At 42.8% G+C, this 23,787-nt stretch overlaps 1 protein-coding gene across 1 annotated transcript in view; it reads right to left on the bottom strand.

Moving 5' to 3' along the window:
- The window catches only part of ETFA (electron-transfer-flavoprotein, alpha polypeptide), a gene marked incomplete at its 3' end in the record, with an annotated part of 28,376 nt that extends 14,972 nt beyond the window's left edge, over nt 1-13,404 (bottom strand). Inside the window, exon 1 of the mRNA XM_008574200.1 lies at nt 13,294-13,404. Coding sequence (XP_008572422.1) covers nt 13,294-13,332 — 39 coding nt within the window. The remainder of the gene's footprint in view (nt 1-13,293) is intronic.
- Nucleotides 13,405-23,787: the final 10,383 nt, after the last annotated feature.

Below are 23,787 nucleotides of genomic sequence, written 5' to 3'. Positions count from 1 at the left end.
CCCCAGCTCCAGCTGTGAGAGCAGGACCACTACAGAGACCCCAGACCTGTGGAGCTACCAGACTACAGAGTGAAAGTGGAAACGGGGGTTTGAAGTTGCAGCAGAAAACCCCCAGCACCATGCATAGTGGAGCTGTGAGAGCAGGACCACTACAGAGACCCCAGACCTGTGGAGCTACCAGACTACAGAGTGGAATACCAGCTTGGGAGAGCTGAAGTGTTGCTTGAGACCAGGAAAGCCGTAGGAGCAGAGCCACCCAAGGACTTAGGGACCCAAGCCCTATACCAGTGTGCAGAGGTCGCTGAACATGGAGTCAAGGTACATGATTTGTCAGATGTAAGATTTAATGCCTGCCCTGCTGGGTTTTGGACTTGTTTAGGACCTGTTACCCCTTTCTTTTGGCCTATTTCTCCCCTTTGGAACAGGAATATGTACCCTATGTTTGTCTCACCTTCATATCTCGGAAGTAGATAACTTGTTTTGAATTCACAGATGGGACTATGAACTTTTGAGTTGAAACAAATTAAGACTTTTGGGATGGAATGAATGTATTTGTATGTGAAAAGGACATGAGTTTTGGGGGGTCGGGGGTGGAATGCTGTAGACTGGATGCCCCTCCAACCTCACTGAAACTTAAATCTTCACTGTAACTGTTGAAAGTGGGAAATCCTATTACAGTAATTGAAAAGTGGGGCCTTGAAGAGGTGATAAGATCATAGGACCATGCCATAATGAACAGATTAAAAATGATGGTCAGGGGCGTGGTTCTGAGGGCTTTAAAAGAAGAGCACATGAGAGGTTAGGCTCTCTCTGCTCCACCATTTTCTGTGATGTGAGATGCCTGGGTCACTGTTGCCACAACCATGGCCTTCACCAAATGTGTTCCCTGGACTTTGGAATTCCCAGCTTCTGAAACTGTAAGCAATAAATTTTGTTTTCTTTATAAATTACCTAGTTCCAGGTATTTTGTTATAAGCAACAGAAACGGAATAATACAAGCTGCTAGAATGTCCCCCACCCCAGTGTAACCAAATTAACCAAACTAACATTTATAAAGCAGTGTACTAAGCAGTTTAATATATAGTATCTTATTTAAAATTCATAAAAACTCTATGATATTATTACTGACTTTATAGATGAGGAAACTGGAACTTAGCAGCTACATAGCTAGAAAGCAGAGCCAGGTTATTGTAATTCCAGACAGTGTGACTCCAGAGTTTGGGTTCTTAGTTACCAGCTCACATCAAAGTACCACCATTTTTAGCTGTTTTATGTATTGGTCATTCCTATAAGATTTCATTTGGCAAATATCCTCATGCTTTTTTAAAAAAAAACAGGTCTGGTCAAAAGAAAGGAAAAATATGATCTCAAAGGCCTCCTTTCCAGCTCTAAAAATTGTGTAACTCTAAGATTCTATTTTAAGTAGAAGAGTGGTATAAAATATGACTAAAGAATCAAAAAATCCAGGTCTATTACTGAAAAGGTTTTAAAGCAAAATATTTTCATTTTATTATCTTATGACCCATTGCCTCTCTACACTTTAGGACGCTCTTGTAACAATCATTATTGGAGGAAAAGGAGCCAAATTCTTAAGGCATTTAAAGGTGACTACTGAAATACTTAATAAGGTAACTGCCCAGAAAGAAATCTCAATCTCTTCAAAACGCTGCTACTTAAATTAAAATTAATTAATGAAGGCCAATGCCACCCATAAATTCTTGGTCACCGGCCTTAACTGGCCCCTCAAAACTGCCTAGCAATGCTACTACGATTTCCTTGTTGGCATACTCATCCCCCACAGCAACTATTTCAAATATCCTCTCCTGATGTTTCTAAAACTGCCAACACATTCTGTCCCCTACTCTCTCAGAAGAAAGCTTCACCTACTTCACAACGAAAACTAAAGCCATCAGAGGAAACCTGCTCCCCCTTCCTGATACTCAACATGGAAATTCCTGTCTCTGTCTTATCACATGGAAGCTGCTGTGAGTCCTTCCTCCTTGGTTTGTTCCCTTCATCTGGGCTCTAGATTCCATTCTTTCAAATCTACTCAGAGACTTCTTTCTGTAATCCCCATCAGTAATGTCTCCAATCTCTCCCTTTTCCCTGGTTCCTTCCCATCAACATTTAAACATGCTTGAGGCTCTCTCAATTCTAAAGAAGCCCCAAATTAAAAAGCTACTACCCCATGTTCCACTCCAGTTACCACCCTCTCTAAATCCTCATCTCCCATTCATGCCTCAATTACATGCATATGGTAATCACCAAAACTACCAACAGACACTATTCAGGCTTTTCCTTGTTCTCTCAGCAATTTTTGAAATTATTGACTGTTCCCTTCTGACTTTCACAACTTAATTTCCTACCTCTATATGAATGACTCACAAATTTTATATACATACATATATACACATAGTCACCAAAACTACCAACAGACACTATTCAGGCTTTTCCTTGTTCTCTCAGCAATTTTTGAAATTATTGACTGTTCCCTTCTGACTTTCACAGCTTAATTTCCTACCTCTATATGAATGACTCACAAATTTTATATACATACATATATACACATATATATTTCCAGTTCAAGTCTTTTTCCTAAGTGCTAGTCCTATAATTAAGTTACATCTGCATATATAAGTGCTTAACTTGCCTAACTCAAACACTTTCCAACGCAGCAAATCTAAGCCTTAACTCATCTTTCACCTCTGTTCCTCCAGTCCCTTCCCATACTGCTTCTCCTCCAGAAGGAAATTAGGGGATGCACCACTCTCTACCAAGCTCTCAAGCCATGATCTGATAGTCATCTTTGGGTTTTCTTTCAACCCTCACATTCAATCAACCACTGAAGTTATAACAATTCATCGTTCTAAATAGAGCATCTCATAAATCCACTCACTTCTCTCCACCATCAATGCCAATATCCTAATGCAAGTCATTATCCCTCTCCTATATTACAACATCTCCCAACCCAACTTGTCTCTACCTACAATTTTGCTCCCCTCCAATCCATTTCTCTCAGTGATCTTTTCATGACAGAAAACTAACATGTTTTCCCCTGCTTAAAACACTTCAATTACTTCAATTACTTCCTTCCCCCTTGGGATATGGTAAAGTAGACTCCTTAGATTGGTTTGCCAGGCATTTATTTTATGGCCTGATCTACCTCCCTAGCCATACATCCCTCACTCCATTTATAACTTATTTTCAGATACTTGACTTGCTCTCTCTGACCTCCAGCCTTCCCTCACATTGTTCCCTCTGCCTAGAGGAACTCTCCCCCTGTAACCTGATTAGTTTCCAATTAATCATCCTTAGATTTTCCTCTTAAAGGCCATTTCCTCCAAAAAGCCTGGTACAGTTGCAAGTACAGGCTCTAGAGCCACCCTGCCTAGGTTTGAATCCACCCCCACCACTACATCTCTGTGTCTCAGTTCTCTGATTGTAAAATGGGGATGATGTAGATGATGATGATAATCTCAGAGTTGTTGTAAGGATTAAATAAGTAAATGTAAAGTTCTTGAAATAGTGCCTGGAATATATTATATGCTCAATAAATGTTGGCTACATGTAAAAGCCTTCTTTGGATCTCCTCGGACTCATGAGCTTTGCTAACACCAACGTAGTACACTGTATTACCTTCATTATACAACTTACCACAGTTGATTATGCTCACTTGATTGTCTTGTCTTAAGCACAGGGGTCATGTGTGATGTTCTTTTACCACTATAATCCTTGCCTCTACTTCAGTATCCAGCACAGGGAAGATGTCCAAAAAACAAACTAAACATTCTTTTTAAAAATCTCTTTATCAAAAGAATGAGAAGACAAGCCACAGAATGGGAGAAAATATTTGCAAAAGACGTTTCTCATAATGAATGGGCTTTTATCCAAAGTATACGAAGAACTCTTAAAACTCAACAGTAAGAAATGAACAACCTGATTAAAAAATGGGCAAAGGCTGTTCTATATATAGGATCATATCATCTGTCCCTGATGATATATCTATATGATATATCCCTCATTTATATCTATATGATCCTATATATAGAACAGCCTAAAGACTCTACAAAAAAAACTCTTAGAGTTAATAAACGATTTCAGCAAAGTTGCAGGATACAAAATCAAGACACAAAAATCAGTAGTATTTCTATACTCCAACAATGACCTAACAGAAAAAGGAATCAAGAAAGCTAGCCCACTTACAATAGTCACCAAAAAAATAAAATACCTAGAAATCAATTTAACCAAGGATGTGAAAAATCTCTACAATGAGAACTACAAACCCCCGTTGAGAGAAATTAAAGAGGACACAAGAAGATGGAAAGATATCCCATGCTCTCGGGTTGGAAGAATTAACATTGTGATAATACTATCCAAAATGATCTATAGACTCAACACAATCCCCATCAAAATCCCAAGGATATTGTTCTCAGAACTGATAAAAAAACAATCCTAACATTCACATGGAAGAATGAAAGACCATGAATAGCCAAAGCAATCCTGAGCAAAAAAATAAAGCCAGAGGCATAACACTGACTTTAAACTATACTACAAAGCTACAGTAGCCCAAACAGCATAGTACTGTAATAAAAACAGACACATAGGCCAATGGAACAGAATAGAGAACCCAGAAATCAACCCATACACGTACAGCCATACGAAAAGATGCTCAACATCATATGTCATTAGGGAATTGCAATTAAAATTAAAATGACAATGAGATATCACAACACATCTATGGGAATGGTGGAAATCCAAAACACTGACAATACCAAATGCTGGTAAGGATGTAGAAAAACAAGAACTTTCATTGATTGCTTGTAGGAATGTAAAATGGTACAACTATACACAGGTACTTAAAGAAGTTCATGGAAAAGGAGAATGAAAAGATAATACAAATATTTCTGTGAATTTCTTGAAGTACCCTTGTATGACATTCTGGAAAAGGCAAAGCCATGGAAACAGTAAAAGGATCAGTGGTTGCCAGTGATTAGGGGGGCAGAGGGATGAATAAGCAGAGCACAGAGGATTTTTAGGGCAGTGAAGCTATTCTGTATGATACTATAATGGTAGATACATGTCATTATACATTTGTCCAAATACATAGAAGGTACAACACCAAGAGTACACGCTAATGTAAATTATGAACTTTGGGTGATAATGATGTCAATGTATGCTTGATGGCAACAAACGTATAACTCTGGTGCTGCATGTTGACAGTGGGGGAGGTTGTGGGTGTGTAGGGGCAGGGGCTATATTGGAACACTCTGTATTTCCCACTAAATTTTACTGTGAACTTAAAACTGCCCGAGAAATAATATATTTTTTTAAAAACTTTCTGTTACTTTAAAAAACATCCTTTTATAATTTTAATCTATACCTGAGCTACAAAAAGCAGTTTTAAGACTCTAGATCAGCCATTCTCCAAGGATGCTCGTCTGAACCACAGAGACTGATTAAAATGACTATTAATTCTTCCAAGCATGAACATAACTAATACCATTCTAGACACATAGGTGAGAAGTTAATTCACTACATACAGTGGATGCTTATGTTTGTTGCCACCTTACATTTATATCTCCTTTTTGTGTGCGTGTGTGCTGGAAGTTTATTGGGGAGTACTTTAGGAACCATATCCCTGAGGGATCAAGGAGTAGGATTGAGCAATGGGAGAAGCTGAACTGTAATACTGTAATCGGTCACAAGAAAGATGTCGGCTGATCCCAAGGGAGCTCCGGAGCTGGGACAGCCCTTCAGAGTTGTTGGGAATTGAAGCAAGGGGGTCGCAGATCTTCCTTTACATATTGTGTCCAGTTACTCCAGGATTATTTTTTAATTTCCAGGGCCCCTTCAGTGTATTCCACCTTACTTTAGACAGAATCCACGTGGACTCTTAAGTTATTTTTATTTTTAATTTTGAATAATCAAACTAAAGTGACTGATGCTTTCATTTCTGTTTCTACTTTTAACTCTGGAAATAATGCCATATTAAAAAAGCAAAATATGTATCTAATAAGAATACATATGATACAGAATTAAAACAATGATAAGTGATTTAAGATAGACAAAACTCAAAAATACAGTGACATTTTTATCTAAAGAAAATCCTTCACTCTATTACTTTATCACAAAATAACAATAGTTTAAAGCACCTTAATTTACAAAATGATTTCACAGATATCCTCTGAGTTTCTCCAGCCCCTTAATTAGATTAACCTTCTTCCTCATTATATGCTCCCAAATATCATATACATCTCTTCTGTAACATTGATCACACTTACAATAATGTTTTCAATGTCTGTCTTCCCCAGTCTACTTGTACCACAGGGCAGGAACTAGGTCTCTCTTGATCTTCACTATGAACTCAGTAACTACCTACCTTTGTGTTTGGCACATAGCTGGCACTCAACAAATGTTTAGTGACTAAATGAAAAGTGTTCCCAAAATAATAAAAAACTAAAAAGCAGTTGTTTCTTTATCATTGATAACTTAAATATATAAGCATGTATAAGGGTACCTAAACAACACATAAATTTGTTAAATCACTACAACAGTTATCCCATCGTGCTTTTAGAGAACTTATCTAGACTACGAACTAGACTTGGCTCCAAATAGTAAAATGTGAAAAGTTTTCTTTTGCATACCAGCCACATACCCTTATAAAGGTGACCGGCTTTTATGGGATATTACACTTGAGGGCAGGATTTAAAGAGATTATCATCCTCTTTGCACCCTTTCAAAGCCAAACTTCTTGAAAATAATGTCCACAGACACCAACTCTACTGCCTCACCTCCCTTTTTCTCCTTTTCTCACAGTAATCTGGCTTTCACTTTACCACAACACTGAATCAATCTCTTCAAAGTCACCAACGACTGCATTATAGCTAAGTCCAATGATCCCATTTTGGTTTTTCTCCTATTCAACCTCAGTAGTTTTTGACATTGCCTTTGTTTTTCAGTTTTTTAGAGTTCCTGCTGTGACTTTAACTGTATGTTCACACAGTAAACTACCACAGATGTTAGAAGAAAGAAAAGCTGGAATCTAACTCCCCACTTTACCCTTCCAAGCCCACTCATAACCTAAAGTACTGAGAATAATTTTAATCTACTTCCTTCCCCCTCACCCTCAACTATCTTTGGAAACTAAGTGCAATGAGGTTATAGGGGATGGAGGAGGATTTTTTGCTTCTTAACTCCAAAAATAAATAAATAAAACAGCAGGAATAAGCTATAAAATCTTTCCAAGTCAAAAGGATAAATAATATATAATTAAAGTCAACTATCCCTATTTTAACATACATTTTATAATATGTATATCACATTTCTGTACTTCAACTAAATACTTTAACCTCTTTAGTAATAAAATATAGCAGCATTTAATCATGACTAGAAATGTCACATAACCTTGAGTATAACATTAAAAACATAGTCAATTTACTTCATTTTAAAAACAGACAAGACTCTTTGACACATTGGCAGGCAGCATAATTTTACTGAATTCACCTTGTGCAATAAATTTTCCTTTAGAACCACACCAGAATTGGCTCTCTTTCTTCTTTCAAAAGAAATTAAGATTTGTGTGCAAATTACAGAGTTCAATCTCATCCATCAATGCTAGACAGTAGACTTTGAAAAATGTCACGTTCCTTCACACCAGTTTCATAGCTTCTGAATCCTGGTAGATATTCCTGACTGTCTGGCAATGAACACAGCAACAAGAGCACTCAAATGACCTTGAAAGTGTTGCTTCACTCTCCACATAAACTTCTTTTTACATCTTATTAGTCAACAAATCAATTTCTAAAGCAATTAATAAAATAACAATAATTTGGATTAATATGCTTGCAAGAACGTTAACTAATTGCAAATGCCTGCCTCTCTATTTTCCTCTCAGTGTGTTCTATAGAGCTCCTTATTGTAGATGTAAAAAACCACCTTTGTTAGGACTTCCTGTCAAGATGGCGGAATAGACGGTACCCAGTGTCACTCTCTCCCACAAATCAACAAATTTACAACAATCAAAATGTAACATCAGGGGCCGGCCGGGTGGCGCACTGCTACAGTGCGCTGCTTGGGAAGCGCGGCAGCGGGAACAACACCGAGGGTTGCAATCCCGTAGCCGGTCCCGGTCCGGTGCGGGCGCGACACTGAGGGTTGCGATCCGTTGCCGGGCACGAAAAAAGACAAAAAAAAAAAAAAAAAAAAAATGTAACATCAGCCAAGCTGGGGCCACTGGAGCTCAGGGGAAGAGGAGGAGAAACCTATGGAGTTCATGAAAGGCGGGAGAAACCACGATGAGAGAAAGAAAAAACTGCTCTCAGCGTTTTGGTCTGCGGCGCTTTAATGCTGGAGCATGTGAAGCAGGAGCCGGCAGAAGCCGCAGCTGTGCCCTTCAGATGGAGTTACTTGGAGGCGGCAGAAGAGACAAGGACTTTGGTGGCCCCAGGACAGAAAGACCACTAATAGGGTTCCCGTGGACCCACACAGGAGCGAGGAGCCAGAACAGCTGAAAAAGGTGAGACATTCAGACACTGGTGAGTCATCGCGAGGAACCGGTGCAGGGCCCGTCCCATGGGAAGTGTTTGGAGCATGGGTGGTGGGGGAAGGGCCAACCAGGAGAACACTGGGGCACAGCAAAGACAGCTGATCTGCCCCCCAATCAGCGCAGCACTACTCAGAAGAGACTGATCAGGAATGCAGAGTTGCATGGGGTGCCGTTCAATGAAAAAACTCAGGCCCAGATCAGATTTTCTACACAACCCAGGTGCACCGAGTATCTGGAGAGCCGGAAGTACCTATAAGTTCGACCATTAAACCCTGAGCTGTACAAAAAGCCTTTCCTAGGGAAACAGCAGCAAAGCAGCAATTTACCTCAACCACACAGCTCAAGTACTGGTTCCCACAGGAAGTTCCCCCATGTTAAAAGTAAGCAAAGGACAAAAACTTAGTTCTGGCCCAGGCATACCAGGAATGCCTTGGGGCCCACCAGAGGACATGTGGCATGGAGACAGGGGCAGGACCCCCACCCACAACCACACCGCCAGCACCTCCAGGCCCCACCCAGGAACCCGAGGATGGAGCTGGGGACAGGACCCTACTGCCACATACAGGCATACCACCAATGCCTAGGGGCCCACCTGAGGACCCAGGGCTAGCAGCCAGGGACCAGGCCCCCTTGCCACAACCAGGCACACCGTGACAGCACATCAGGGCCCTGCCTAGGGGCCCGAGGCATGGAGAAGGGGATAGGACCTCCCTCCCACAACCAGGCACACCTTGCTAGTGCCTTGGGTCCCACCTGGGGACCTGGGGAATGGAGCCGAGGACCAGACCCCACTCCCACAACTAGGCACACAAGCCAGTGCCTTGGGGCCTGCCCCAGGACCCGGGATATGGAGCCAGGGACCTGACCCCCCTCCCACAACCAGGCACACCATGCCAGTGCCTTGGGGCCTGCCCTGGGACCCACAGCATGGAGAAGGGGACCCGACCCCCCTCCCACAACCAGGCACACTGTGCCAGTGCCTCAGGACCCACCTCGGGACCCATGGCATGGAACCAGGGATCAGACACTCTCCACAACCAGGCACACTGCCAGCACCACGGAGCAGACCAAAAACATCTCCTCCATGTGGGTGGCCCACCACAGCCACCATGATAACCATGGCTGCCATGAAGGCAGCTAAATACCACACCACCAGGCAGATGGTTCGCCACCCACTGGAGTGAGTTGACACAAGGAGAGTCACCAGCAGAGATAAAGAAAGGAGGAGTATGTCTGTCTCCACAGAGCCCATTTCATAGTGACGGAAGAGACATCTGCTATATGATAGTATTGGGGGACCTGATCACGCCTCTCAGCATTGAAGAGATCATTTAGGCATCAAATCAACATAGTAATCATTATTCTTTCGGAGAGAGAGAAGAAATCTAGGGTGATTAGAAGGGGGAGGGGGAGGGGGGATTGGACAAGGGGCATAAAGAATAATTACGATTTGTAACAATATATATGCTAGTAATATTGATTTGATGAACATATCTGAATGTTGAAACCCAAAATTATGTATAATCAATTTTGATTCAATAAAAATTAAAAATAAAAACAAAAACTGAGCAAGAGAAAAAAACAAAAAATAAATAAATAATTTAAAAAATAAATAAATAAAAAACACCTTTGTTAAAAGATGACTTTGAGGACCACCCCCCAAAAGATGAAGGGCTTTGGCACAAATCATTCAAAACCAGAAATGCAACTTAGATACTAAATGCAAGTCATTTAACTTACATTCCAACAATCTAAGGTAATCTTTTCTTTTTTTAAAATTATAGTAAAAAATACATAACATTTACCATATTAACCATTTCTATGAGTAGAGTGTAGTCGTGTTAACTATATTCACATTGTTATGTTAACAATTTAAGGTACTTTTAAAAATATACTTCCTAACTTTATTTTTAAAAATAAAGTTAGTTCCAAAATGTTTTTTGGAAATGTATCTTCTTCCTAAATGTGCTACAGAACAATTTTTTAAAATTTCAAGAGTTGGGATTTGACTTTATTTCACCATAAATATTTGTACACAGAAGCCAGATTGAATGAGTGCCCACTTTACAAATATGGGATAACTTGAGCATCAAAATAGATAAATAGTAATGGATAATTACCTACTAAATAAGGATCATGAATCCATAAATAAACAAGAAGAGAATGTTCTTTTAAATACTTGAATGCTAACTAATGTACATAGAAGGTATGATGGAACTAGAAAAATCACCATTTTGCACCCTAGTAATCATTTCTCAGGCAAGAATCAACAACAGGTGCTAGCACTAGTAGGTGAAAGTCTGATGAGAAGCAGGAGAGTTACAAAGTCTCAATGTACTGCCCCACAAATTAGTTAAAAATTATAAAGAGAGGAGTAGTAACTTGACAGTGCAGAAACCTGGCAAACAGCACTTCAGCCAAGTAACTAAAGTTGACATCTCTGATAATGGGATAAACAAACATTGTGCCTCCTAATATGATGTACTAAGAACACAATATTACTTATCTGATATTTCTGCCAAAAATACATAACCTGATTCTAATCATGAGAAAATACCAAATAACCTAAATTGGATGACAGTCTACAAAATAGAAGGCCTGTACTCTTCAAAAATGTCAGTGTCATCAAAGCCAAACAAAGGCTGACGAACTTTTCTAACAAAGACATGAAAACTACATGCAAGGCATCTAGACTATCTTAGACCAGAATAAGAAAATTTGCTTTAAAAAAAATTAACAGGACAACTAGAAAAATTTGAATGTCTGTAGATTAGAAAATAATATAGTATCATTGTTAAACTTTCTGATTTTGCCAACTATACCGTGGTTAGGAAAGTGAACTTTCTTATTCTTTTAAAATACACACTGAATTATTTAGGAGTAAAGGGCATGCCACAACTTATTCTCAGATGGTTCAGACAGTAATATGTATATGTAGCAAGATAAAGCAAATGTGTCAAACTGTTAGAAATTGGTGGAATTCAGGGAAGAGTTTTGAGAATTCTTTGCACTATCCTTGCAACTTTTCTGAAAGTTTAAAATTGTTTCAAAATTTAAAAAGTCAAATAGATGTGTATGTGTATCTATGTGTACATTTTAGAAGTGTTCCGGCCATTTCTTATATGCTTGAAATTCAGATCTCTCAAACGTTCTTAATGACTTTACAGCTGCTACTCTTAGTCTGACTTCAAATTTTAAAAATAAGTCAAGGTCAAAGTCCTTGGCAAGCCACAATAAAGATTTGGAAATACTGTTTATGTATATAGGCCAACTGTGTAGATAATAAGAATTACATAAACTAATCATTACATTTTTTCTGTTAGCTCTACAAAATTACCGAGTCCTAAATTCCCCCACCACAATTATCATTTCACTGATGCCAGACGTGTAACCTGTCCACAAAACTGCCTTCCAACTGCTGCATACATAAGTATTCATTTGCAAGTCTGGATCTGGTGCCTGGAATTTTCCCAAATTCATGACTTTAACTTATTTTTACATACTCTAAGGAAAAAATAAAATCTCCTGAGGGAAAGACAGGACACTGATTTGGAGGATGTGAGTTTGAACTTTTTAGGGGAATGGAGGGTCAGGACTTTTTATGGAACAAGAAATAAAAGTACAGGAAAAAAAGATGTCTACAGACGTCTAGAAAAACCACCAGCTATGTCTCAGGGAGAAAAATCTCAGTGATCGATGGGAAAATACACACCCACACACACACAAATTGTAGAAAAGGTACAAAATAAATTGTAGAAAAGGAAAGTTTCTGACCCATGTTTATCAATCTTGCTTCTCACTTAACCGAAATGTAAATTAGGAAGCCTACAGAATCCACAATACAAATTGTTGCTTGACGTGTAATTGGTCAACCTCCAAATACTGTTCTCCCATAGCATTAGGACAAAAATATATTTCGTGTCATTCGTCCTCACAACAGAAGAGAGAAATGTGGTAAACTCATGATTTGTCACTATTGAAAGCATCAAAAATGTACAAGTATCAACAGTTTCCTGGCTATCAACAATTATTAACCAACAATCTGCTGGCTTAAAAGCAGGTCAGCCTGCAGTATAAAAAGACTCCTGCCTTTCAAAATTGGCTAAAGCCATCAAATTGGATCATGGGCTCTACACATACAACTACCTAAACTCAGCACCGGTCCGTAAGCCAAAAAGCAGAGCAAGTTTCCACTACCAAACCGCCTTCCCTTCCCACCCCACCCCCCGCCCTTGACAGTGAGTGGGTCCGAGCAACCACAATGTGCCCAGTGAAAATGTTTAATCCTGCCAGAAATGTCAGCTTCCAGGCGGAATCCAGTTTTAAACTCTCCCCAAGGGGGCATTCCCGCTGGGACATTTTGCTCCCTCGGGTCAAAATGCCCCGGGGACGTGGCTGCCTGCTCCCCGCCAAGAGTGGAGAACCCGGCGGCCCCAAAGTGCCTAGAGTAAACGAGAACGGTGGGAAGAGGGGTGGGGAGAGCGCGGGCGGGGATCAGGAGAGGCAGCAGAAGCGCAGGTTCATCCTCGGGGTCGCCCTGACCTCTGACCTCCACCCCGAGCTAGCGGCCCGGAAGGAGTCAAGGACAGGCCCCAGGCCTTTGGGCCCCAGCTCTAGGCAGGGATGGGCCTGGAGGCGCGAGGGCTGATGGGGTCTGTGGGAGCCAATGACCTTCGCCAAGACCCTCACAGGGACGATCGGCTGAGTCTGGACCGTCACCGGGCACGGCTCTCCCCGTCCGGACTCACCGCCCGCCGGAGGTGCCCAGGAGCCCCCGCTCGGAACATGGTCTGTGCTCCAGCCGCACCCTCGGCCTCACAGCAGCCCCGAGCCCGGCCAAGGAGCACAGCCTCCGCCAGTCAAACTAAAGCTCGCGAGATGCGCGAACGGGAACGGACGCACCAGCCTGGGAGAGCAAGCTCGCCGTCCCGCCTGCCCATTGGGCAGCCGCGCAGCCAATGGGGACGACGGAAAGTTAGGGGCTGGACTTGGGAGTGGGGCAAAGGTGAGGCTGCTCCCTGTGGGGCCCCGCGTGAATCGCCGCGCGCAGAGCCGAGGAGGCAACGGCAGCGAGCGGCTGGTGGCTGAGCTCGCGTGAGCTTTCCATCGTGGCCTCCCAGCCTTTGGATGAAGTCCACCCCTCGCGCTCCGTTCATTCCTTTGCCTGCTCATTTATGCACAGTATCGGTGCTACACCTGTGATGTGCTAAACATTTTTCCAGGTGAGGGGAACATAATAAAAGTGTGCATAACGTGTTGTCCGGCCCTTGGCGACCTTACGAGACGCCGGAGGAAACATACAAATAAACATTACTATTACGGGAGGAGAAGCTCATCAAATTAGTGATCTTTGAGCTGGCTTCTAGAAGAAGGAACCTCGCGTGCACAAAGGGGAGGAATATGATGGGAAGATCCAAGGACAAGGGGCAGAATTCCGTGTGCTGCCTGCAGACGGAGGCGGAATGGCTGGAGGTGCGGTTAGAATTGCATGTTGGGAAAGGCCTAGAATGAGGGTGTAACTTGGGGCCCTACTCTTCTCTCCGGGAGGAGAAGCTCATCAAATTAGTGATCTTTGAGCTGGCTTCTAGAAGAAGGAACCGCGCGTGCACAAAGGGGAGGAATATGATGGGAAGATCCAAGGACAAGGTGCAGAATTCCGTGTGCTGCCTGCAGACGGAGGCGGAATGGCTGGAGGTGCGGCTAGAATTGCATGTTGGGAAAGGCCTAGAATGAGGGTGTAACTTGGGGCCCTACTCTTCTCTCGCCACTCCGCCTGTCCTGGCACTCCCACCCACACCGTGGCTTCAGTGCCGATGACTGCCAAATCTCTCCTGACTTCTGGATCCACATGCCTACTGGGCCTCTCCTCAGAGTATTCCTCAACATCTCAAACACACATGCCTTCAAGTGACTGGGCATCCTCTTCCAGATTTAATTCTCCTCTATTCCCTTTCTCAGGGCATGCCTTCTAGCTCCACCCAGCTGCTCAAGCCCGAACCCCCGGGAGTCATACTTGACTCCTTTCTCTCCCTTATTCCCTATCTTATCAGTCAGTAAGTCCTAGCAATTCCGCCTCAAAAACAGCCCCCAAATCCATCCACGACTCTCTTCTACCCTGCTTTGCGTTTGGATTGCTGCCGTTGCCTCCTTAACTATTCTTCCAGCTTCCAGTCTTCCCCACCCTCCAATCCATCTCCCACTGCAACCAAAGGGCAAACTAGCGATGCTACTGACTTGTTTAATACACGTCAGTGGCTCCCCTTTGTTTTTAGGATAAAATCCAAATCCCTTAACAAATTATTAGCCCTGTAGGAGCTGATCCTTTCCTTCCTCTAAGCCTTTCACCCCCTCCCACCCCCCAATGGCCGTACAGAACTTCCTACATTTCCTCCAACGCCCTCCTCCCCCTGCCGCCCCACTCTGTCCCTCTACTCTCACCCCTTTACTCCTTCAACTGTTTAATACTCATTCATTCTTGAAATTTCAACTTGGATTTCCTTCCCCACACTAACTCTAAATTGGATATCTCTCCCATGTGCCTCTATTTCTCCTGTGCTTCCCCTGTCATAGCACTTGTCACATGAGTTGTAATGACCTGGCTGCTTGTTTGTCTCACCCATCTGACTGTAAGATCTGTAGGGGCAGAGACAATATCCAACTTTTTAAATTTTGTGTCGGCAACACCTAGCACAGTGCCTGGCCCATAGTAGGCATTCAATCAGTATTCACTGGATGAATAAACAAAATGATAAATAATTTGCTAAAGAATCTGGACTTTATTATAAAATTTTTAAGAAGGGGAGTGATGTGCACGGAAATTATCTCAGTTCCCAATTCAGCAGCAACCCATCTTTCCGACCTTGTCTAGTGCACCAACAAATCCCATTGGCTCTACCTTCAAAACATCCAGAATCCAACAATTTCCATCAACACCCCTTTATTCCTCCACCACTACCACCTTCACTCAGGCCCTTATCATCTCTCCCCGGGATCACGGTGACGCCTCCTAACTGGTCTTTCTTTTTCTACCCATGTTTCAAGAAGTCTCTTCTCCAAACAGCGAACTGACCATGTAGTCTTCTGCTCCAAGCCTTATCCTACCTCAAAGCTCCCTATCCTACCACTGTTCCCTCTCTCACTGTTCCCCTGACACACAGGCCTTCTGCCTGATCCTTTCTCAGGGCTTTGCATTCTGGCTGTTCCCTCTGCCTGAAATGCTCTTACCTGGATATCTACCTGGCTCACTTCTCACTTCATTTAGGTCTGCTCAAATGCCATATTTTTAGAAAGGCAGACTTTGACCTCCCTACATAAAATAACACCCCAGCCCACCCCTGTACTCCTTATCATCTTGTTGAATTTTTCTTCTTGGCATTTACCGCCACCTAACAGGATGTACTAGTTATTGTTCATTTGCTCATTTGTTTATTGCTGATCTCCCTGCACGGGAATGTAAGTTCCTTGGAGCAAGAACTTTGCACTCTAAGAGCCCTGTGCTCAGCTTTTGCTCTTTCCCCTGTCCGAAATTCCCTTCCCCACCTGATAGACTTACTGTGTATCTTCAAAACTCAGTACAAGTGACATTTCCTCTATATGGCCTTCCTCAATCCTCCAAGATGAATTAATCCTAACCTCTTTGTCACTCCCCTACTTCTGTGAACAAGGAGGCGAGGACCCATCTGAAACATAAGTTGTATCCACTTTGAACATATCTGCACCCATGTGATGAACTGGGGCTGTGGGGCCGCCCCTCCTGCCCCGCAGTAAATCTGTCTGTGGGAGGCGCAGTGTGGTATTCTGTTTATCACCACATTTGCCTTCCAACCCAGTTCCCCACTGAACTCAAATCTAAGTCTATGAAAGTGCAAGGAAGAGGGAAGGGTACTTTAAGTAAAAACTGAAAGAGATATTTCACTAAAAGCCATATGAAAAATTAGAATATAAACTAATCTCCTTCCCTGCCTCCCCACCCATAACAAAGCAAAACACCAAAGGAGAGAGAAGCTCCCTCTCCACCCACACTGGGCAGCTTTGGCACCTCCCAGCTCCAGTGAATCAGCAGCAGCTGTGCCCAGCAGAGGCACAATGCCCAAGGGACAGTGGTTCTGGTAGAGCAGGGCCAGAGCACAGGAAGAGGCAGAAATTGACCAAGTGACCACTTCTGCTCTGAGCACACATGAGATGCCCCCCGGGGACGTGGAGGGAGAGGTATGGGGGTTATACATTTACATGCAGGTCAAGTACCAGAGGAACGTGTGAACTAAAACATTTGTATTAGAGGATATTCCCACTCGGTTATGAGCTGCTTTGGTGGCAGCACCCATGGTGTCTATCCCCTGGTTCATATTTGTGGATGTTCAGTGAGAGTTTGTAGAAACGTTTGTCCAAAGAGGAAAGGAAGGAAAAGAAGGGGGGCAGGGAGGAGTTGCCACAGTCGACCCTTGAAGACTGCCCGCAGCTGCTTTGGGAAGATGCCTCTTTCCTCTCCACTGGTCAGTTTCAGGAGCAGCTCCTCCAGGGTTCCTAGCGGAAATTTAGAAAAGGAAGTTCCGTGGGACCAACTCCAGCCCCAGCTGCTGCATCTATGTGGGGGTCACAACCGGTACAGTGTCTCCTTCCCAGGTATCTGTTCTCAATTACCCTCCCCATGGGCTAGCACTTCCAATGGTCTGGTGGCTTACCTGGTGCCTCCAACACTGAGCACCTGACCACCACGCCCTTCTCAAGCCAGGGATGCTGCACTTTCCTGTTTGTTGTCACCTTTGGGTGAGGGAGTACTGAGAGGCACCCGAGTGGGTCACTCTTGGCCAGGATGATGACTCCTCCTTTTGCCTCTGGTCTCTACATACAAAGTGCCCAAAGTGCCCAGGGAGCAGCTCTAGCCTATAGCCAGTGGGACTCTTTCTGTATCCTCTGGCGGAAGATTCTCCCATTGAAGACAAGGACCTCTAATCCTGTATGTCCAGAGTCACAACACCATATAAAATCTTTGATTCAAGATGTACACAGCATCCTGGAAGATGAACGCCATCCTCGTGAAGTACCGCCTCCAAGCTGGTGCTTCAACTGGGCCTTCAACAGGTCATTCCAGTACCCAACCAGGCTGGCAGCATCTGGATGATACAATATGAGACTCACTTAGGGAATCCTGTGATCATGGACTCATTTCTGCACCTCCACTGCAGTAAATTGGGCCCCTGGTCTGATGTAATGTTATGTGAGATCCTGTGCTGGTGAATTAGATACTCAATAATCCCTTGGAGAGTGGAGCTGGCTAAGGTCCTGTGGGCAGGAAAGGTAACTAGTACCTAAGATATACGTTGATCCCTGTCAAGATGAATCATGGCTCTTCCAGGGTGGAAGGGGTTCAATGTAGTCAGCTTGCCACCACAGGGCCAGCTGTTCTGGAGGAATGATAACCATACCAGGGGCTCATGCAGCAGCAAAAGTCGCAAGATCAGCCTTTGTAAGTGGGAGCCCATCGTATTAAGTTTGTACTGCCTAATATGAGTATATTGCCTTTATCTCTGCCACCGTGAACATTTCATGCATGAACCTTTTGTGCCAGGACTGGGAGTCTGATGACAACAGCTAAGGTCACCTGGCTGAAACATTTTTGTCTTCTTGGTTACTTAGTGCCTTTTTGATGGCAGAGTTTTCTAGTGGGTGTTAACATGTAATGCAAAGACCTTCATACTTTGTACCCACTCCATACGTCTGTCCTTGTGCCTCTATCCCAGATCCCCTTGTCCCCAATCTTTCGATCTTTCTTCTTCCAGGCCCCTGGCTAGCCAAGTAGGCCATTCATCATTGCCCTTGAATTCACATATGTTCTAAACTTGGGGTACTCTCTGTCCACAGAGAGTGGATGACAAGGGACACCTCCTGAAGCTCTGCCCATTGAGGAGATTTTCCTTCACCACTGTCTTTTGAGGCTGTCCCTAAGTGAGGCTATGGTGCAACTGCCATCTCCCTTTTCAGCTTGAACTCACAGACTGAGCAGACCCTCCATAAACCAAATAAAGGATCCTACTTATAGCCGTAAGTGTGAGCTGGGGAGGGCTACTGGTATAGCAGTGGTGTTCATAGGTCCTAGGCTGCCAGCTCCTGCAGCCCTCTCATGCCCTCTCATCCTACTTGTGCTCAATCCCAGATGTACCAGTTCCATCCTAGGATGGGTCATTGCTGCTTGCCTGATATTATGACTTGGTGGGTTTGACAGAACCCAGCTCATAATGGGTACCTCTTGACATGTGGTCACTTTGTGCCCTTTAATCAGGCCCAGTAGCACACCAGGAATTTTCTTTTAAAAGGCACATAAATCTCTGCTGCAGATGGCATGGCCTTGCTCCAATACCACAGGGATCTGCGTTGTGATTCTCCCAGAGGAACTTGCCATAAACTCCATACAGCATCTTTTTCTACCACTGACAACACTGATATAATCTATGGAAAAGCACAAATGGCCAAGTAGCAGGATTGCCTGCACTGCAGCCTGGACCTGCTGTATAACCCTTTTTAGCTCGGAGCTCCACTTAAAGCTGGCAGCATTTTGTATCACCTGGTATATGGGCCAGAGCAGTATTGCCAGATGTGGAATGCACTGTGTCCACAACCCAAAGAGGCCTATCATGCTTTATGCTTCTTTAATGGTGGGAGGTGCAGGATGAAATAATTTGTCTTTTCCTTTGGATGTGATATCGTGGCACACCCATGACTCTGGACCCCTAAAGATCTTACTGATGTGGCAGACTGCTGAGTCTTTGTAGGATTTGTCTCCCACCCTCTGGAGTACATGTGTCTCTAATGTGCTACCCATTTTGTGTCCATCTGGCTGAATTAGTGTGATGTCATCGATGTAATAGATCAATGCGATGTACTGCAATATGTCCAGATGGTCCAAATCTCTTCAGGCTGTGTTGTGATAGGGGCTGAAAGTTAGCACAGCCCTGGGGCAAAACTGTAAATGTGTCCTGCTGTTTGCTCCATATGAGTGCACACTGTTTCTGATCCACTTTTCTCCTAGGGATAGAAGAGAACCCATTCACCAAATCAATGTCCACGTAAAATGTACCCGAGGCTATGTTAATCTGCTCTAGTAAAGATGCCAGAACTGGTGTGGTGATTGCAATAGGACTATTACTTGTGTGAGTTTGTGCTGGTCTGCCGTCATCCTCCAGTACAGTGCTGGTGAGCTCAATGGGAAAATGATCCTTGAACGTTAGATCCTTGAAGTTTGCCCCATTGTGTGCTGTCAAAGGAAGTCTTCTAGCTTTATACATGGTTCTCAATTGCCTGTTAATCGTTCTAGTCTTTTATAATTTTTTTCCGTGGGCATCAGTGGAGTTTAGCAATTGCCATACAATGCCATTGTCCTTGCAGTTACTATTTCCCCCCTATTTCTCAAATGCCTAGTATATTTCCTTCCACAAGCATACCCTCATTTCACCACCAGTGAAAGCTTCAACAATTGGACTGTGGGGCCGGCCCCGTGGCGACTCGGGAGAGTGCGGTGCTGGGAGCGCAGCGACGCTCCTGCTGCGGGTTCGGATCCTATATAGGGATGGCCGGTGTGCTCACTGGCTGAGTGCGGTGCAGGCGACACCAAGCCAAGGGTTGCAATCCCCTTACCGGTCACGAAAAATTATTTGTATAATGACACTTAAAAAAAAAAAAAAAAAAAAAAACAATTGGACTGTGTTCCAACTACCAGCAGTGACGGGGTCCACAGCACCAGTCTGGCAAAGAGTAATATGGCTCCAAACCCCATCTTATCACTTGTGTTCTCAGACCACTCCTACACTCCTGTTTCTCTTGGAAGTAGGCTCTGAGACAGGTTCAGAGTACGAGATGATTATTAGGGGGTTCCCTTAAAATCCACACCTGTGTTAAGGATGAGACAGAAGCAGAATTGGGCAGAAGGAGAGGCTAGGCTGATGTGGAGACCTGAACAGTAATCCAGTGGAATGTGGATTATTCTATTATTGAATTAGATGGCAAAGTATTGTGTTCATTATGCAATAACCCTCGAGCCATGGTAAAAGAATATGATATTTGTCAACATTAATAGATTAAGGACTCACCACAATACTCCCAACTCATAGGAGAACAACCACCAGAGAAGTTAGAAAATTCGAAATGGAATATATCATCTCACGTGAGATATTTAAAACAGAATTTCTCTATTTTCAATTTTTTGTAAAACCTTCATACTGTGGTTCATAACAGCTGCGCTAATTTATATTCCCACCAACAGTCTACAAGAGTTCTCCTTCCTCCACATCCTCACCAGCATTTGTTTTGTGATTTGTCTTTTTGATAATAGCCATTCTAAGTCGAGTGAGGTGACATCTCATTGTGGTTTTGATTTGCATTTCCCTGATGATTAGTGATGCTGAGCATTTTTTCATAAACCTGTTGGCCATTTGTATGTCTTCTTTTGAGAAATGTCTATTCAGGTATTTTCCCATCTTGTAATTGGATTATTATTATTATTACTATTATTATATTGCAATTGAGTTGTTTGAGTTCTTCATACATTCCAGATATTAACCCCTTCCAACAATCGCACTACTGGGTGTATATCCAAAGGAAATAAAATCAATGTCAAAGAAATACCTGCACTCCCATGTTTATTGCAGCACTATTCACAATAGCCAAGATATAGAATCAACCTAAAAGTCCATGAACAGATAAATGGATTTTTACATGAGGTATATATAAACACAATGGAATACCATTCAGCCATAAAAAAGAATGTCATTTGCAACAACATGGATGAACTTGGAGGTCATTATGTAAAGTGAAATAAGCCAGGCACAGAAGGACGAATACCACATGATCTCACTCATATAGAATCTAAAAAAAAGTTGATGTCATAGAAATAGAGAGTAGAATTGTGGTTACCAGAGGCTGAGGAGGGTAGGGGAGAGAGGGGATGTTACCAATGCTGCTCAATTAGTATTGTTTATTCAAGGAATCAATGCCAAGTTTGAAGTGACTGTAGAATTGGCTTCTGTGAATTGTCTGAATGAAACAACAGAATATTTTCAAAGAAGTTGAAAAAAACACTAATTCAGTACAACCTGAAGTACAACCTGGAAAGATTACGAGTATTGCAACTGATAGTGGTAAAAATATGTGTGGAGCAGAAAAAAGTTTAGTTAAACAAATAAAAAATCTTGTGAAAATGTGAGGTGTGTAAAGCCTATAGTTATCCACGGTATTATTCATCAGCAGGTACTTTGTTGAACATGGTTTGAATCTATTGTGTGTTATTGTGTCACAGATTCAAGAGTAAACTTCATTCATTCTCATGGACTACTGTCCGTTCTATGAATTTTTGTCAGAAATAGAAGCTGAAAATTCTGACTTGTCCTACTATGCAGCATTTGATGACTTTGCAGTGGTAATGTTTTATTGCAAAGTTTAGATTGAAATTATACTCGGATATTTATAGCAGCTTACTTTATCATAACCCAAAATTGAAAATAACCCAAATGCCTATTAACTGATAAATGAATTAACAAATTGTGGTCTATTGTATTTTATTATATAACAATAAAAAAGCACATGCTCCTGATACATGCAACAACATATATGAATCTCAAAAGCACTATGCTAAGTGAAAGAAGCCAGACACAAAAGACATTCAATTCCATTTATATGACATTTTTAAAAGGCAAAACTATAGAGACAGAAAGCAGATCAGTGGTTTCCAGGATTGATGGCACATGGGCATGAGGGAACTTTCTAGGAAGATGAAAATGTTCTATATTATGATTGTAGTATATACGATGGCTATATACACTTTTCAAAACTCAACAAACTACATTTAAAATTGGTGAATTTTGGGCCGGCCCGGTGGCGCACTGCTACAGTGCGCCGCTTGGGAGTGCGGTGGCGCTTAGTATATACGATGGCTATATACACTTTTCAAAACTCAACAAACTATATTTAAAATTGGTGAATTTTGGGCCGGCCCGGTGGCGCACTGCTACAGTGCGCCGCTTGGGAGCGCGGCGGCGCTCCCGCCGATGGTTCAGATCGCACATACAGACCGGCCGCTCACTGGCTGAGCGAGGTGCGGGTGCGACACCAAGGGTTGCAATCCCGTAGCCGGTCCCGGTCCGGTACGGGTGCGACACTGAGGTTTGCAATCCGTTGCCGGTCATGAAAAAAGACAAAAAAAAAAAAAAAATTGGTGAATTTTATTATAAATCAATTTCACTGCAATAAAGCTGATTAAAACACATATACAAACACAAATATCAGATCACCATCTTTTTTTTTTTTTCCTTTTTGTCTTTTTTCGTCCGGCAACGGATCGCAACCCTCAGTGTCGCGCCTGTACTGGACTGGGACCGGCAACGGGATCGCAACCCTCGGTGTTTATACATAATCAGAGTGTTGATAGAAACATAAACTGAAACATTTCATTTTGAAATCTGACCCCCATTCTACATTCAATCCACCAGCAAATCCTACTAGCTCTAACTTTCTGCTCCTTCCCAAGTGCAGGCCACCATCGTCTATAACTGGGATCACTGTAGCAGCCTCCTAACTGGTCCCTGAGCCTCTGCTCTTGCCTTGACAGTCTGTACTCTTCAGAACAGATAGTGTTTCTCTTAAAATACAAATTATATTACACTATCTCTGTCCAAAACCCTCCCATCATGCTGGGGGGAAAATCCAAAGCTCTTGCCATGGCTTTAAATATCAACTTGATCTGCTGTGCCTGACTTATTTCACTTAGTATAACGTCTTCCAGGCTAATCCATATTTCCACAAATGACAGGATTTCATTCCTTTTAATGGGTTTATCATATTCCATGTGTATATATAGCACATTTTCTTGATCCATTTATCTGTTCACCACAAACACCTAGGTTGATTCTATATCTTGGCTATTGTGAATAGTGCTGCAATGAACAGGGAGTTGCTGAGATCTTGGGAAAAGCATTGGTGTGCTCTGCAATTTCTCAGCAGGATTGGGCAAACTTGGGTAGGCTCACTGGTGCCCTGGCCAAGATCCTGTGCCACTTATTAGACACTGGGGTGCTCTGCAGCTCCTCAGCTTAAATTAGTATTCCTGGGTGGTACTGCTGGTATGGGGCTCAGAACCTTGGTCTTTGAGGGAGACAATGATGTGTTTAGCAGCTCCTCAGCTGAAGTGGAAAACTCTAGGTGGGATCACTGGGCCCTATCTGACAAAGGACTAATATCCAGAATATATAAGGAAC

The sequence above is a fragment of the Galeopterus variegatus genome, unplaced genomic scaffold (genome assembly GCF_000696425.1).
Source record: "Galeopterus variegatus unplaced genomic scaffold, G_variegatus-3.0.2 Scaffold1012, whole genome shotgun sequence".
In the NCBI taxonomy this organism is placed as follows: domain Eukaryota; kingdom Metazoa; phylum Chordata; class Mammalia; order Dermoptera; family Cynocephalidae; genus Galeopterus; species Galeopterus variegatus.
Note: the sequence above shows the minus strand (reverse complement) of the source record. Positions and strands in the feature narration are given on the sequence as shown.